General features: G+C 46.8%; 1 protein-coding gene across 3 annotated transcripts in view; it reads left to right on the top strand.

The window, feature by feature from the left end:
• Positions 1-17,283, top strand: part of RPAP1 (RNA polymerase II associated protein 1) — an 850,859-nt gene that overhangs the window by 486,495 nt on the left and 347,081 nt on the right. For all 3 annotated transcript variants that reach the window (XM_069638789.1, XM_069638790.1, XM_069638791.1), the window contains exon 14: positions 1,172-1,351. In XM_069638789.1, the coding sequence (XP_069494890.1) occupies positions 1,172-1,351 (180 nt within the window). The remainder of the gene's footprint in view (positions 1-1,171; positions 1,352-17,283) is intronic.

Here is a 17,283-nt window from a genome sequence, read left to right as displayed (position 1 = left end):
TAATCTTCGGGGACAAGATACCCAGTGCTTCCAAGCGTCGGATCAGATCAGCCAGATGTAGATTAAAAAGTAGAGGGGCCAGCAAGCACCCCTGTTTAAAAGGTGCAGCAGATGTAACGGACACGCCCGTTTTTCCCCAAGGATGAAGTGCTCAGATTCTGTGGTCAAGTACTACAAGCAAGTACTGGAAGTTACAGCGGCACAAAACAGCCTTCGGAAGAATGGATCCAGCTGGCCCACGAGGTCAAGTGGAAAGAGTGCCACACAAGGTTCCTTTTGGGCTTTAGAGAGGCAAAGATTCACAACCTGCTTTCGTAGAGTCCAAGAGATGCTGATTCATGTCTTTCATGATCTTTCTCAGATAAATGGTCCTCCTTGGTGCTTCAAGATCAAATCCAAGCGGTTTGCAAAGTATTGGTGCAGAATGTCAGCTTTTATAACAAACTAGAGGACCACACACTTATATGCCATTCAAACATTTGGGGGCAAGCTGATTGTTGCTGATTGGCAAATACAAACTTTCACAGGCATCTGCAGGGGCAAACTCAGGGGCTAAGGTTTCCATATGAATCACATTCATCCCTCTCCCATATCCACTCAAGCATACCCACAGAAGCAGTTTGTAAGCTCCTGCCCTGAGTCCACATCAGAGAATGCCCTCTTCACCCAATCATGCAAGGGCAACAAAGTACATTGGCTGGATACTGGATTTACAAATGCTAGGGACACCATTTTGAGAGCCTGCAGGAAGGAAACCGGCTGCATGTGAGCCAAAATGGCTATAACCTTTGTGGTCGCCATTTAAGGTACTCTGCTACCAACCAGAGCCAGTGACTAGGCAAGGTTACTTGCTCCGGGATAATAGAGGCACTGTGGCAGTGGCCCCTACCTAGCAGGAACAAAACATCTGGGTTGCGGCCCTGGATATGGGCTCACTGTCGGAAAACTGTCTGTGCGCCTGAGAAAGCAAGCAAAAAGTATAGGGGTTTACGAAATGTGGGCAGAAAGTGGAGTTTCTACTTTTTAAAATGGCATGCAATTTTATTTTTTGTGCATTTAACCCGCTTACAGATTAGTATTTTAATCCGACAGCTTTCCCTCTGAATATTGTGTTTATAATCATAATCGATTATCTACTGATGGTGTCCTTGTGTTTTATGATTTTCTGCAGATAATGGATTGCCCAAGGCTCATGGAGACAGTTATTGAGAACTTTCTTCCTGCCCAGTGGAATTGTCAAACCGACACAGATGGAAAACTACTCACCAGCTTGTACGGCACTCCATGTGCTTCTGCTATGAAGCTGCTTCGAGTTTTAGCATCAGGAGGCCGGAACCTGTCAGCAAGACTGGTAAGACCTGCTGCAAAACCACATGCCCTTTTTGTATCTTTTTTTTGTATTTTTTTAAAGTATTTAAGAATCATGGACATTGCCCAAAAGTGCACATGAACTTATGTACAACATAGTAAAACATGCTTGACAATGACATAAACAATAACTAATACTATCAAATAAAACAATAAGAAACCAACAAGATTCAGAACCAATAATGAGTAGCCCAAAGGGAAAGATTCAAGTTTGAGGATTGTAATCTTTTCACCAAATACCATAGAAAAGGGAGGCCAGTCTAAAGGTTACCACAAGGGAGTTCTGTTCAGGCAAAAGTCTGGAACTGTGGCTCTGACAGGAGCCCCTTGATCCTATTGCTTGTCCGGAATGGTCCACCCACTTATCCTATAGTGAGTTCTCATTACAGGCCTCACTAATGGTACCACTCTGTGAAATAGACCCATCGGAGACCTTCATCTTCTAGTGGTGGGGTGACCCAGACCCGAAAACTGGCCTACTTGGCTGTTTACACCGCTTAACATTTTGGCAACTAGAATCTGTGACAATGTGCTTGCGAGACATATGGAATGAAGCAGTTTTAGGAGGTTTTTCAAAAACCTGCAAAAGTGCAAAAAGGATATGTTCTTGAATGAAGAAGAGATTAAAGTGACCTAGTCTGAGAGGCCCTGCTGTCTTTGATTTATATTAATTAATCCAACTATGCAGGTAATCCCATCTCAGAAAGATGATCTGCTAACCAGATCTCCTTTTTCATAAGCTCCATGCCAAAAGCATACTGTACACGTGTGCCCTGGTTAATCAATATCCTGATCTGCAGCACTGGTTCTCCATTGACACAGAGCAGCAGGTTCAGGGGTTACAGGTGCCCATCTGACAGCTGCAGTGACATCCAAATCACGTAAGCACAAAGGACTGCATTTAAGGCATGCACCCCGGTTGCCAAAACCACATAACTATTAGCGTTCCTATCCTTGGCTATTGTGCAGTTTAAATATACGCCACACCAGAGTTTAAGGTATGGTGGCTAGTATCTCTCATAATTATCCAAGACACATCAACTTGATATTCTATATGTATCAGCACTGTGAGCCCAGCCTAGCTGTGTAAGGGTTATCTGTATTCCGATCGGTTGTATACGAATTGTTCGTATTACAATTGTTCGAATTACAATTGACCTTTTCACAATTGACGGAATTGTGAAGGTCAATTGTAACATATATGCGGGGGGAAACCCCCCGCAACCTCCCACCCAACCCAAAACCCCCCCAAACCCTATATATGTATAATCAAACCTGCTGATAAAGGTTGTAACATCGTTCTGATGAATAAGGTGGACTATATCAAAGAAGCCTACAGACAGCTTAATGACTCCAGCTGCTATGAAAAACTTGAGAAAAATCCCATTGAACAGACAGAAAAAACAATCTGTGAATTTCTAGTGAAATGGGAAAATGCAGGAATCTCAGATGAGGATATGGTGAAATTTCTGTTTACTCAACACTCCACGATTCCCACCATATACTTCCTCCCTAAAATTCATAAAAACTCTTCCAAACCCCCTGGTAGACCAATTGTTACATTGTGTGGCTCGCTACTCGAAAACATGTCTAAGTTTGTGGATGAGACGTTGTGTGTGTTTGTTTCCACCCTGCCCTCTTTCATAAAAGATACCACCGATTTCCTCTGTAAAATTGATGACTTACCGTGGGAACCTACATACCTTTTGGCCACCATGGATGTGGTATCATTATACACATCCATACAACACGAGGATGGCATCAAGGCGTTGTTCTGCATCTAGCAGCTGGACGCTCACCGTGTCTGCTCCTGCATCCTGACTTCTGCCACGCCTGCCAGCATCCTGGATCACCTGCAAAGGAAGAGAAGAAGAGAACAGAAGAAGGAAAAGTCCTTACCTGCTAAATCCGCATCCCGGAGACATCTCGCCGACAATCCTGAAAAGGAAGACTTTTATTTAAAAGCTCATCGCGTCGATCGATGCAGCGCCGCATTCCACTCACCTTTACAGGGCGCCTCCATGTTCAGCAGCGATCATCCGGATTCGCAGTCACGCCCAAGCGCCTAGCGAGAAAAAGACCAGAACAAAAGGTGAGAGAGAGAAGGGAATAAGGAAAGCTAAATCTCCATGTTCAGACTTACCTGTTGATTCATTCCCTCTTCATTTCGGGTCCGCGCCGCATCCTGACATTTCCGGACCCCGGCCCCTAAGGGGAAAAAGAAACATAAGCATTAATGAGCGAATGAAAAGACATTACCAAAAAAAACGCTCATTAAAGACTTACCTGACTTCTACAAGGCTTTCACCTCTCATCTCGGGTCGGTGCCTGTTCCCCGGCATTCCGTACCCCAGCCCCTATGGGGAAAAAGGCACTAGCATTAGTACATTAATGCATGGACACAAGGGGAACCTCTTATCAAAAAACTTACCTGGAAGCCAAGCAAGTTTGGTTCTCACCAATCCGAAAATCCAGTGAAGTAACTGGATACCAACGCACCCCTGTATCAGAAGCAGGATGCAGAGCTTGTCCTTCCAGACCCTAAGGTGAGACGCTACGAGGAATCACAGAAGGGTTTCGAGGAGGGTGAGAGGGGAAAGTGGGAGGCTGATTGCATTACCCCGCAGACAGTTAATCCTCTATTTTCGCCTACAGAAGGATACTTCTGCGAGCCAGACAAGCCAGATTTGGGGGCCTGGTCCAGTCCGTCTTCCGAACCCTGCGCATCACCTTAGAAGAGGTCACAGCAGCGCGAACCAGGCCAGCGCCTCCGTGGGAGTCAGGTGAGCGTTACACTAACATCCCACTCCACGCAAATAGCGCACACCCAAAAAGCCTTCTATGGAGCATTCCGTATGGGGAATTTATTCGCATTAGAAGGAATTGCAGTGACGTTAAAGACTTTGATTCAGCAAGCAAGATCACGGCTCAGAACTTTCTGAAACAGAAGTATCCTAAACAGGTGATTGAAAGATCTTACCTGAAGTCCAGCGATATGGATCGACAAACCCTTTTGACGACATCTCAATCTAATCTTTGGGACATTACAAGCAATGATACCACCAGGTTAATATTGACATTCGGAAGCCATTCATCCATCATAAGAAACATCATCACAAAGTACTGGAAGGTCCTTAAAGTGGATAAAGATCTTGGCGACTTGCTTAATGAGCGACCAGACATTACTTTTCGTAAGAGTGTGGCCATTAAAGATTTAGTGGTCCAAAGCTATATGGCTTCTGAAAAGATACCCACAAGCAGTAACTGGCTTGCAGGCGGACAAAAAGGCTTTCATAAATGTCACAAATGTAAAGCATGTAAATAGGCGTCCAACTGCAACAGCTATACTCATCCAATTCTGCTGACAGAAATACAGATCACAAGTAAAATTACCTGTGAATCAGAATTTGTGGTATATGTCCTGAAGTGCCCCTGCCTAAAATGGTATGTGGGCAGCACCAAGTGCAAATTAAAAATACATATTTTGCAACATATCAGGGCAATCGTCAATAAGGACCAGGCATATCCCATGGCCAAATACTTTACGGAGTTTCATAATGGAGATTGCAGCACTCTGAGGTTCTTTGGTGTCCATAAAATTACCAGCGGCCCGAGAGGAGTCGATAATGAAAAATCACTACGACAGGAGGAGACTAGGTATATCATAGACTTTGAGAGCAAAAATCTGACGGGCCATAACGTGGATGAGGAACTGTATACCTTTTTGGGAACTTAAGAAATGACAAACTGTTCCCCATACTATGATTCATCGAGCCCAGTATGAACATTCCCTCTCCATGCAGTTTGGGTTAAACCAGCCATCAAATTGGCTCACTGGTCTATTATCATTAGACTTGTGCTCTATGGGTCAGTGAAGCCTCCTGTTGGTGTTTAAAACTTTAAAACTTTCATGTTGATCATTTCCTTTTTCTGAATCGGTTTCTCCTATCTTTGCCTTCCTTCCCGCCATGGTATTTTGTGGGTGGTTTCATATTTTAACCCTACATTTCTTTCCCCAGATGACACCTCTCTACACAGCCTACAATTGAATATTTGAATCAAAATGTATTTTGATGTTATTTATTACACATGCCAACATACATCCCTCATGGTGATTTAATTGTGGCCATATGAGACGTTTGTCAAGCTCTAGCCTATTAAGGATAATATGGCGTTATGCAGAAACTTGGTTTTAGTAAAGCACTTGCACTTTAACTGATGACTATGTTAAATATTTCTGGTCACCGCATTCTGCTGCTATAATATTTGCACCAATGTTGTGCTATGCAGAAATTTGGTTTTAGTTAAGCACTTGCACTTTCTATGATGACCATAACATCATTACAGTCATCATATCATGCTGCTAGATGGTTTTTGCACTAAGCACTAGCACTTTATTAGAAAATTGTTTCTGCATATAGGATTACTGAATGTCATATAAATGCCTTTTTTTCTTGATATAATGGTTACAGGACTTTATCTATGTCTATACCGCTATGTGTAGCGTCACTATGACGTAAACAATATTGCTCGAATTATCCATGTTGGCCGCACGGCAATTTCAAACTATCAAAAAATATCTGTGATGAAATCGTAATCTAATGTTTATTGCATATCAGTTAGAGATTCTGTTGTAAATTGTAATAGAGGTCTATATGAATTTTATCCATGAGGGCAGTATGAAATATCTTGCACTTTGCACTTTCTAAAATGGCGGAATTGTGACACTAGCATCTGTGTAAGTCACCTTTTCTGTGTTCATTGATGTGTCATGGGTTAAAAGAACTCCCAGAACAGGGCGGAGTTACTGTGAACAAGCCACAGGTGTGTGGCGAAACGCGTTAGCTAGCCTCCCTGCTACTGGGAAGCCGTTTTTTATTGTAAAATGTATTGAATTAAAATTTGAATTTTCAAAAAAAGCAAACTGTTGCAGTGCAGTTGTTCGCTGTTGGCTTTCCCTGGTTGTATCTTTGGACAAGCTACTGCAGCAGGATATTTTTGGGATTTCATTGGTGATAGGAGTGCAGCTTCCTAAGAGACAGGACCATGCGGTCCGTGTCTGCTTTCTTTTCTCTCTCTCTCTCTCTCTATATATATATATATATATATTTCTGAGGCTTGTGGAATCTGCTTAGATCACATGCTGTGCATAGGCCGACATCTAGTGGAAGCTGCAGAGTATTACAGTTTGTTTTTCTAAACTCGAAAATGGGCGTCGACACAGGGCGTGCCAGTAATACTATCCCTAGTGTGACGTCCACTGTAGCCAAGATCCCTCACGTGTCTAGGATCCTCAGATTGTTTTTTTCCGCCATACTGGTCGGAAGCATTTTGCGGAGTCCCCTGGCCTTAGCCATACTTTTGCTAAAATATTAATTTATTTACATCCTTCCCCATCCCAACGTCGAACTTCGACACTCGACGCCTGCTGGAGAAGAAATCGACCGTCGGCTGCTGCACGACGGATTTGGGCCTCGGAAGGCCTCTGGCCTCTGCCCGGGCCTTGGAAGGCCTCTGGCCTCGGCCCTGCAAGTAGGGAGAGTGGGGGGTTGGACATACTCTACACTCTTGGTATATAGGTACACCTTATACATTTCCTACACTTAACAGCCCGCTGCCTCAAGGTGCGTATGGAGGGTACCCCTTTTCAATTCTGCCCCAAGTGCAATCGCAAATACCCTTGGGTCGACAGGCACGCCACGTGCAATCTCTGCTTGCCGAGGGACCACCCCAAAGCGAACTGCAGAGCGTGTAGTAGGTTTAAACCTAAGACACTTAAGGACCGTTCGACGAAGCGTCGGGCCCACCACGCCAGGCAGGCGGCCATGGCAACGGAGGGCGCCTTCAGCGACGGCAGCGACGCCGTACTTTAGGTTGGCGAGGGCGTTACGGTGTCGAAAGACAGCCAAGCGCAGGTCCCCGGCCTCGGAAGGTCGTCCGACAGGGTGGCTATGGGGAAGACACCCGGCGACACAAGCGCTTCACACACCACACACACTAAACACACGAAGTCCAACCGAGACTCGACGACATCGAGTTCTCGGAAAGAGGCACAAACAGAATGGTCCGATTCGGTGTCCTCTGGGCGTTCTCGATCGAGATCACCGCATGACTACAGGCAGTCATCCACTCTTGCCAAGAGTGCCTCGCTCCCTAGGCTAACAGAAGTTGGATCGTCGGAGGACGAAGACGACTTCCACCCCCAGGCCGTGCTCCAGGAGTCGGAGCCCGCAGACAAGATCAGCGAGGCCCCACGCTTGAAGGACAGGGACTCTACCCCCGATCCTCGACGCCAGGTGTCGAAAACCTCCGGAGCCACAAAAGGACAGGGAAAACATTTTTCCACTCACGGGGAGGGGGGAAAACAGCAGAAGAAGCAGCCTTTGCACTGTTCCACACCTGTGAAACACACCACTCCCCCTAAACAGACAGACAAGACCAGGTCTGCTGATATGTCTAAAACCAGCAAATCTACTCAAGATAAATCCCCGAGACTTGCTGAGAGTCATTCCCAGTTCCAAAAAATGGTCGAGTGAAGACATAGATAGGGTCATGTCAAGGATGTCTTCTTTGGCTGACTTTTACGATAAAAATCCAGACCATTTCCTTTCGTATAATCCACAAGGGGCGACACCCTCAGGCTCTCACGATCCTATCCCCCCGAGTAAGAAGCCCCGGTTTGAGACACCGATGAGGTCTACAGATCCCTTCGAGGTACAACCATACTCACAACCATACTCACTGTATCAAGGAGAGGCTTCCTTTGGTGAGGACCAAGAATTTGGCATGGTAGAAGAGCAAACCGGGACGGGCTACTATGGGGATGATGAGGACCGAGAAGAGGAAGAGGAAGACCCTGAAACCTACAGAGTAGATTCCCCGGTAGAAAACGAAGCCCCGGTTACCGACTCCCCTGTCGATAACCAACCCCTCCTAAACTAGGTTCTTGCACGTGCAGCAGAACATTTCCATATTGACACACACGGTGTCCAGGAGGAGAGGGACTTCGCAGAGGAGTTAGTGGGAGAAAGGAGGCCTGTTGCCCAGACCATCCCTATCCTTAAGTCCATTCAGCGTAGAATAGACCTGTCCCTGGTGAACCCGAACCTCACCAGAGCAGTCAATCCCAGGGTTGAAAAACTTTTCAGGGCAGCCCAGTCTGACCCTCTCTATATAAGAGGACATCTGCAGCCAGACTCCCTAGTTGTCACTAACACTCGTAAGAGGGCTGGAACACCCTTGTCATCGTCCGAAGCTCCTCCCGACAAGGAGAGCAAAAAACTATATGGTTTCGGCAGGAAAGTAGCCTCAACGTCCGCCTAGCAAGCAAGGATTGCAAACTCCACCACCCTGTTGGCCAGCTACAACTGCCATCAGTGGGAAGAAGTCGCGGCACTTATAGCCTCTGCTCCGGAACCTTTAAAGGGCCAGTTAGCTCGGATTTCCGCAGAGGGTAGAGCCGTGTCTGGTTGCATTTTGAAAGCAACCTTTGACGCCGCGGACAACGCAGGCAGATTGATAGCAGAAGGCACTGTTATCAAGAGACATGCGTGGTTACGGCAGTCGGGTTTTAAGGCAGAAACCCAGGCATCATTGTTGGACAAACCGGTGGAAGCCGATCTGTTGTTTGGTACGAATACGAGACACTCAAGTCCCTTGGCCAGTTAGCCAATAAACCCCCTAACCAGAGAGGGAATAGTAATTTTCGTTGCCCACGCGGCCAAAATTCCCAGAGAGGATCTAACTATTCCCAGGGGCAGGGTACACAGTGGAACAACAGCCAACAGTCTACCCAGGGTTACGGCAGGGGTAATAGGAGAGGTTGTGGTAAAGGCAGAGGCAGCCCCAGCAAATGAGGCGGCACGCCTCCACCAAAGCAGTGACGCTCAGTTCAGGGTCCCTTCTCACGCAACCCCAGTAGGGGGACGCATTTCCAACTTCACCCAGGCTTGGGAAGGGATCACATCAGACAGATGGGTGCTGTCAACAGTATCCACAGGGTACTGTATAGAACTACTGCAGCGTCCCCGGAACCATCCTCCATGACAAAGAGTACACTCTTTAGAACATCAGAAGATTCTCCTCGAGGAGATCGCCATTCTGCTAGAAAAGGACGCGATAGAACTCGTCCCGGGACACCAGGTAAACAAGGGTATTTATTCAACTTACTTCCTTGTGCCAAAGAAAGATTTGACAATGCGCCCAGTATTGGACTTACGGCCTGCCAACAAGTATGTCAAGCCCCAAAAGTTTCGTATGACTACGCTACAAGAGGTAATCCCCCTCCTAAAAAATGGGGATTACATGGCAACCTTGGATATGAAAGATGCTTATTTTCATATTTCCATGTTCCCAGCGCACAGAAGGTACTTGCGCTTCAAGGTGGACAGTCGGCACTACAATTCAAGGTACTGCCCTTCGGGATAGCTTTGGCACCAAGGGTATTCACCAAGGTACTGGCGGTGGCGGCTGCACACCTACGCAGGGAGGCAATCCCGGTGTACCCTTATCTGGACGACTGGCTCATAATGGGGGAAACCCCAGTAATTTGCAGGACAAACATTCAAAGGACTATCGACCTCCTCCACGAGTTAGGCTTCTCAATCAACGAGAAAAAGTCAAGCCTGGTGCCAAGCACCTCCAAACAGTTCCTAGGAGCAATCCTAGATACTCAAGAGGGGTTGACCTTTCCTTCAGAGGAAAGAATTCGGAATATACTACTGCAAATTCCGCATTATCAGTCCGGTCACCAAATAACGGTACGCAAAGCAATGCGTTTACTGGGCATGATGGCGTCATGTATTTACCTGGTCCCACACGCGCGCCTGCGCATGCGTCCCATGCAGGAATGGTTGGCGAAACAGTGGTCTCAGGCAAGTGGTCAGTGGGACGATCTAGTGGTCGTTTCGCCATCACTAGTACAAAGTCTTCACTGGTGGACAAGAGAGAATCTTGCACAGGGAAAACCCTTTTACGATCCCGAAATACAGGCAGTAGTCACTACCGATGCATGTCTGACGGGGTGGGGAGCTCACCATCTCCACCACACAGCTCAGGGTCTCTGGTCTCCCTCAGTGGCCAAGAACCACATCAACCTGCTAGAACTTCTGGCAGTATTCAGAGCGCTTCAAGCGTTCGAGCCCCACCTACTAAACCTGTCAGTGCAAATCCGGACGGACAGCACAACAGCCATGTTCTACCTCAACAAGCAAGGAGGGACTCGTTCGCCAAATCTGTCCAAGCTTGCCCAGACAATGGATATGGGCACTCAGACGGAACATCTTCCTGTCATCACAACATGTTCCAGGGGAGCTCAATTCCCTAGCGGATGCTCTGAGCAGAGACTCCCTCCCAGAGGAACACGAATGGGTTCTACACAGAGAGGTCGTAGAAGATATCTTCTCTCAGTGGGGTTTCCCCACTATAGACTTATTCGCCACAAGCGAAAACCGACAATGCCCAGGATTTGCATCCAGGTTCCCCCAACCAGACTCCCAGGGGAACGCTGTGTGGATGAACTGGTCAGGGATGTTTGCGTACGCTTTTCCACCAACTCCTCTCATCAGGAAGGTGGTGAACAAGATGAACAGAGAGTCAATGACGCTCGTCCTAGTTGCTCCCATGTGGGCAAGACAACCGTGGTTCCCACACCTACGCAGGATGGCGGTGTGCAACCCCATCAAACTTCCAGCCTGGTACAACCTACTGTCCCAGCACCAAGGTCAAACAGTGCACCAGCAACCCAACTCAATGAACCTGGCAGCATGGCTCCTGAGGTCATAGAGTTTGGACATCTCAATTTACCACAGAGGTGTATGGACATCCTAAAAGAATCTAGGAAACCAAACACAAGGCACTGTTACTTTGACAAGTGGAAGAGGTTCGTTATCTGGTGCCAAAGTAGACAAATCAACCCAGTTGATTGCACTCCTTCCACTATTGTTACATAAATGCTCCACCTGCTAGTGCAGGATTGGTTCTTAACTCACTGAAAGTACACCTGGCAGCCCTGTCGGCATATACCACTTCCCATAGCAAGGTCTCGTGGTGGAAAGTACCAGTAGTTAAAGCCTTCATGGAAGAAGTAAAGAGACTTCACCCTCCTATTTCAAACCCACCACCAGGGTGGGACCTTAATGTGGTGCTATCCAAGCTCATGGGACCCCCTTTCGAGCCCATGCATAAAAGCAGTCTCAAACACCTGACTTATAAAACGGCCTTCTTAGTAGCTATTACTTCTATAAGAAGAGTCAGTGAAATTCGGGCTCTGTCAGTGCAGGATCCCTTCTTTACTGTCCATAAAGACAAACTGGTTTTACGCACACACCCTAGGTTCTCACCTAAGTTTATATCTAAATTCCATGTAAACCAGTCCATCGAGCTTCCGGCTTTCTTCCAGGACCCTCAAAGCTCGGCTGAGGTGAAACTACACACCCTAGATGTGCGTAGGGCGGTCCTCTACTATGTAAATAAGACCAGACCGCTAAGAAAAACAGATCAACTGTTTGTCTCCGTAGCTACAGGCAGAGAGGGGGATCGCGTCTCTAAAGGTGCCTTCTCGAAGTGGATTATTAACTGTATCCAGCTGTGTTACTCACTCTCTGAAAGAACTCTGCCTTTCACGCCAAGAGCCCACTCTACTAGAGGCATTGGGGCCACTCTGGCTTTCATTGCAAATGTACCCCTTGACACCATTTGCAAAGCAGCTACTTGGAGCTCTATTCACACTTTTACTCAGCATTATTGCATTGACACCCATTCCAAGGCAGATACACAAGTGGGACAAGCGGTTCTAAGACACTTATTTGCTCATGACCCTTCTCACATCCCACCTCCTTCTTCAGGTACTGCTCGCTAATCTATGCACAGCATGTGATCTAAGCAGATTCCACAAGCCTCAGAAGGGATACATTACTCACCGTAATCGTATTTGTGATGCTTGTATCTGCTTAGATTCACATGCGACCCACCCTTCCTCCCCTCTGAGAGAAGGCGCATGGTTGCTTGTAGTCTTACCTTTCTATCTGCTTGGATTATCTGTACTCGCACTACTCCTCATGCTACCTCATGTCAGAAAAAATACAATCTGAGGATCCTAGACGCGTGAGGGATCTTGGGTACAGTGGACGTCACACTAGGGATAGTATTACTGCCACGCCCTGTGTCGATGAGCATGGCCCTGCCAAGTGACAGGGCAGGAGACTGGATGACTGTGCCTCTCCTTTGATGCTTTGTGAGGCTGGGCAACATCCCTCTCCTGCAAGCTAACCTCCCTGCAAGAGCTGGCCTGGGAAACATGAATCAAAGAGCACACCCACCCCAAAAGGACAAGCCTCACACTAGGGTGCTGCTTACTGAAAGGACATTCAGGGCTATTGACAAGGGAAGGGGATGGAGTTAATGTAAACAGAAGGAGCTAAGCGCAGGGGAAGAAAGATTCTCTCTATTATTATCTCTCCCCTTATTTATCTCGATCTTCTACTTTTGGGGAACACCTAACATATCTTTTTTAATAGTTTGTGTGAGTCTGAACTTATTTTCTGGGGTTGGGTCTTTTTCAGCCTCTGCCCCTAGCTCAACTCACTTGTTTTGCATTTGTCATTCCTTATAGCAACCAGTGCAGCGGGACATCTGCCCCCATATACATTATTTTAGTTTAACAGGACTAGCTCCCTATGGGTCATGGTCTGTGTTAAGATCGATTTCTAAATTCTGGCCTGGTGGACAGAGTTTAGGAGGCCATCCTAGTTAGAGTGAACAGGGGAACTCTGGGGGTTTTAGCCAAACCGATCAAGGTAAGCATGGAGAGTGATCAAGGCTAAGTCTCAGGACAGGTGAGTGGGGTCAGGGGTCCAAAATGAATCCACACAGTGAAATACACAATGATTCCAGTAAAGGTAAGTACACACATACTCTATTTATTATAGGCTCAAAAACACACTATAAAAATGAATCAAGTAGGTAATGTTATCACACAGCACTCTAAATATAAAACATATATACCGTCACAGTTGGTTAATACAATGCATAAAATTCACCATTAAACCCAAAAGGAAAGGTAAGTAGTTAAGCAATTGTATAACCAGTCCGCAGGAATAGAAGCCCTAACTTTGAGTCTTATTCTAAGCTGAACGGGGCCTGTGGGTGTGAAGATTGTTCCAGATGTCTTTCAAAGGGATTTACAGGTAAGTAATTTTCCCACCTTCCAGAGCAGCTTTTTTAACCCATGTTTAAAAAGCAATGGAATAGAATATAAATCAAAGTTCTTCACAAACTTTATAATGGAGGAGATGGGGCAACAGTAAGTATTGCGACTACTTACCGCCCTAACTCAGATTTTCCCGCCATTGGACGCAGTAAAAGCTGCCCAGGACCTGCGGGTGCAAGGAAGTTGCCGGTCGGGTCAAGTAGCTGAGTACAATCTTTTACAACAAGGAAATGCAGCCGGCACGGTAGCAGGACTCTTCAGGACACACTACCAGACAGGGGAAGGCTGGTTCCAGTGACAGTCACTGCACACTGAAGACAGCAGGTGTCTCACCAGTCGCAAACAAAGGAAGCCTTCTAGAACAGGGCCTGTCAATGCTGGGACGCTGAAACGTGGCAGGAAGGTGACTTGTAGGATTAGCTGTAGACCACCGAGGTTCTGGGCAACAACACAGAACAGCTACGCTCCTGGCATGGTCGTCCAAGATGAAGCTGGTCAGTCCACCAGGTGGTCCAGGGACACTTCATAGGCTCGAGGGTGCAAGATCATGAGAAGGTGTTGAGACTGGTTGGTCCCACCAGTTAAAGGGTTGAAGCACCAGCAAAGGTCTTCTGAGATCAGGTAGTCCAGCAGGGCTTCACCGGAACAGCAGCAAGAGTTGTCGCCAGGGCTCTTCATGATTCATCCTCTGGTCTTCTGTCATCTGCACAGCTAAACAGGATACTTGGTTCCTCTTCTGATCTGCTGGAATGGCTGCAGGACTCCTCTACTTATCCTAAATTCAGGTGAGTGATCAAACTCAGCCCTCCAATAGAAAGATCTGCCCCACACATGCACACTATCAGTGTTCCAATCGGGGACCACTGTGGGACTGACTCATGCATGCACACTAGACACACTGGCACCAGTAAGTGGATTGGGACCTGACAGTCCCAGGAAGGGTCCATACACACACATGGCATGTACTAGCCAGCGAAATCAGCAGCTTTCCAAGCCAAATGTGTGACCATAAAAGGGAATTCCTGACCTGAGAAGGCAGGAAGAAGGCCAAAAATAACAAAATGGCCAAAGAACAAGTGAAAATCTTGTAGCGTGTCCATCTTGAGACACTAGCACCTCTTAGTCGGCAAACATGGTAAACACAAGTGTGCCAACTAAAAATATAGCAAACATTGTAAAAATTGAACTGCTGCCACTAGCTGTCTTTAGGCACATTTAAAAGTAAGCAAAACTCCCTTTGGTGTAAGTCTAGGGTGATAAAAAAAGTATCCCCATTGCACTGCATTGAAAGATGCTGTGTTCAATATGAAAAGGTTACCCAAACAGATAACATGTGTGACGGGGGGCCCCTTCACAAAGAACCACGCAGACTCCTAGAGTAAAATTCAAGGGTGTTTATTACAACTTTTGCTGGTCAGAATGGCTGGTTTTCTTCAGGGTCTAATGGGCTGGGGATATTTGGCGCTAGGGCTAGACCTTTCCTCTCTTCAGCTTTGCCGGGTTTTATTCCCACCTCCCTAGCCCAGACGTCCCTATCAGGGTTGTTAGTAACTCTCAGATTATTAACTCCCTGCTGTCTTTCTTCTCTCTACACTTTGAGTGTTTGCCCTAAAACGATGGCTACCGGACTCATTAGGGATCTTCTAACTTTCCCTCTACTGTCATCGGTTAGTACTCCGGGAATAGGGAACAGTGCCTTCTTTCACCCAGCGTCATGCACACGCCTTTCACACACACTCATACCTGACCCTTTGCTCTACTGATCTTCCAATCTTATTCTCCTCCCACCATGTCACTGTCCCTCAAATCTCTCTCTGCCTTTCTGCCTCGGCCCTTCCATCTTTCTTCCTTTCCCACTCCTATTCTTGCTACAGCTTTTATCTCCAACTATCCTTCTCCCTCCGTTATTCCTCTCCCTCCTTCCTCTCACTCTACTTTCCCCACCTCTTACTCTTCCTCTAGGTATAACTTCTATTTTAGTGCACACCAATATCTACTCCTGCTCTTCCATTTACTGTTGCTCTTCTGCTCTCCGGACCTCCAGGGATATTGTGCCCTGCTCACCTATCTCGCTAGACCCTGGTCAGACCCCCAGCGACACACAGGGATATGGTGCCCTGGACACCCCTCTACTAGCCACTACCACCTATCTCCTTCACTCGCTACTCCAATCGCCTACTTTACTTACTTCCAGTTACTAACACCACCGCTACCATTACTTCAGTCCGCCACTGCTCTTACTCAACCTCTCTCACACAAACACTCCACGCCTGCCTGTCAGTCCAGAAAAAGTAGACACCCCTCAATGATGGAGGCAATGTATTCTGTTGGCCGAAGACCAACCGCCTCATGTATGTAGTATTAGAAATACATAGCCATAAACTTGACTAAAGTGCAGCCATTTTGAAGTGATTGAAATCGCCATTTTGTTTTCTAACCTTTGCCTTTTGCCTTCTGTTAAAACTGCTTTGCTGAAAACTTATTCTGCTCCACTAGTACATTATCGTTCATGCATAGAGCAAGGCCGCGAGAGACTTGTTGAAACATAACGCAATGACCCAGACAGAAATGCCCGGTCTCCTCCTGCACAAATCCTTGAAAGTAAGCAAGAAGGCATTTAATCATTACACAGGTGCCAGCTAGTCTCGCTAATGCAGTAGAAATGTTAGAAACAAACATTTAATGGCTTGAATTATGCTCTCCTTTATGGCCCCCCTTCCCTGAACCCTCTAGAGCCCTGGAGAGCGAGTTGACCCTCAGTACACGAATAGAAACTAGGAGATAGTGAGGCCTGGAATGTCTCTCCCCTGCACGCAGCTTGTTTGCAGAGAACAGAAGCAGTGTGTTCTTACAACAAAGAATTGTGTCTGCAGGCTCATGAAATTGCAAACTGTTGCTAAATAACTGTCTGAAGGTGTCATACTCGTCACAATTGTCAATCATCGAACCCAATTCAAAGGAAATACATTATGGGCGGTATTGAATGTGTCACCACTGATTGTAAGATGCTTGCTTTATATATATGTAACTGTTGTACGATTCTCACTCTCTTGCGTCCCCTGGGGTCTGGAAACACACGTCGCGGGGCGTGAGACCCAGTTGGCGAACTGAGACTATTTGCTTTGCAATAAACCCTAGCTTTTGGCAATACAACCTTGTGTCTGTCGTATCAGTTCGTGTGTCGTGATTGTGCCTTGTTTCCATACGCGAGGGTCCCCTAGGGCCCCCTTAAAGAAGGCGCTCGAATAGGGACCCTCCCCCACTTGTTCCATCGTGTATGTTGTAAAATAAAGAAGGCGGAGAGAACGGCGAGGACGGGACAATCGAGCCAGGATCAAGAGGTTTTCGGGGCGCCCCTGTGAAAGTGATGAGAGACTCCTTTGCAGATCTCCACACAACTGATCCCTGATCGACGTGCCCGGCCAGAGAACAAGGAGGCGAGGGTCCCGAAACGAGGCAGAGTGAGCCAAGATTCGCAGAAACGACGATTATTGGTTGCGTCAGTATACGGACGAATCGCGTCTTGAAAGACGACTTGATTGATCAGGTGAGTCGTGCCCCGATTCAAAGTAACCCTGATATTGGTTGAGAGTTGATTCAGCCAGCGACATGCAGGGATATGATGCCCTGGACACCCCTCTACTAGCCACTACCACCTATCTCCTTCACTCCAATCACCTACTTTACTTACTTCCAGTTACTAACAC

The sequence above is a fragment of the Ambystoma mexicanum genome, chromosome 14 (genome assembly GCF_040938575.1).
Source record: "Ambystoma mexicanum isolate Mex_15411 chromosome 14, UKY_AmexF1_1, whole genome shotgun sequence".
NCBI classification, from domain to species: domain Eukaryota; kingdom Metazoa; phylum Chordata; class Amphibia; order Caudata; family Ambystomatidae; genus Ambystoma; species Ambystoma mexicanum.
This window is presented reverse-complemented; position numbering and strand designations above follow the sequence as displayed.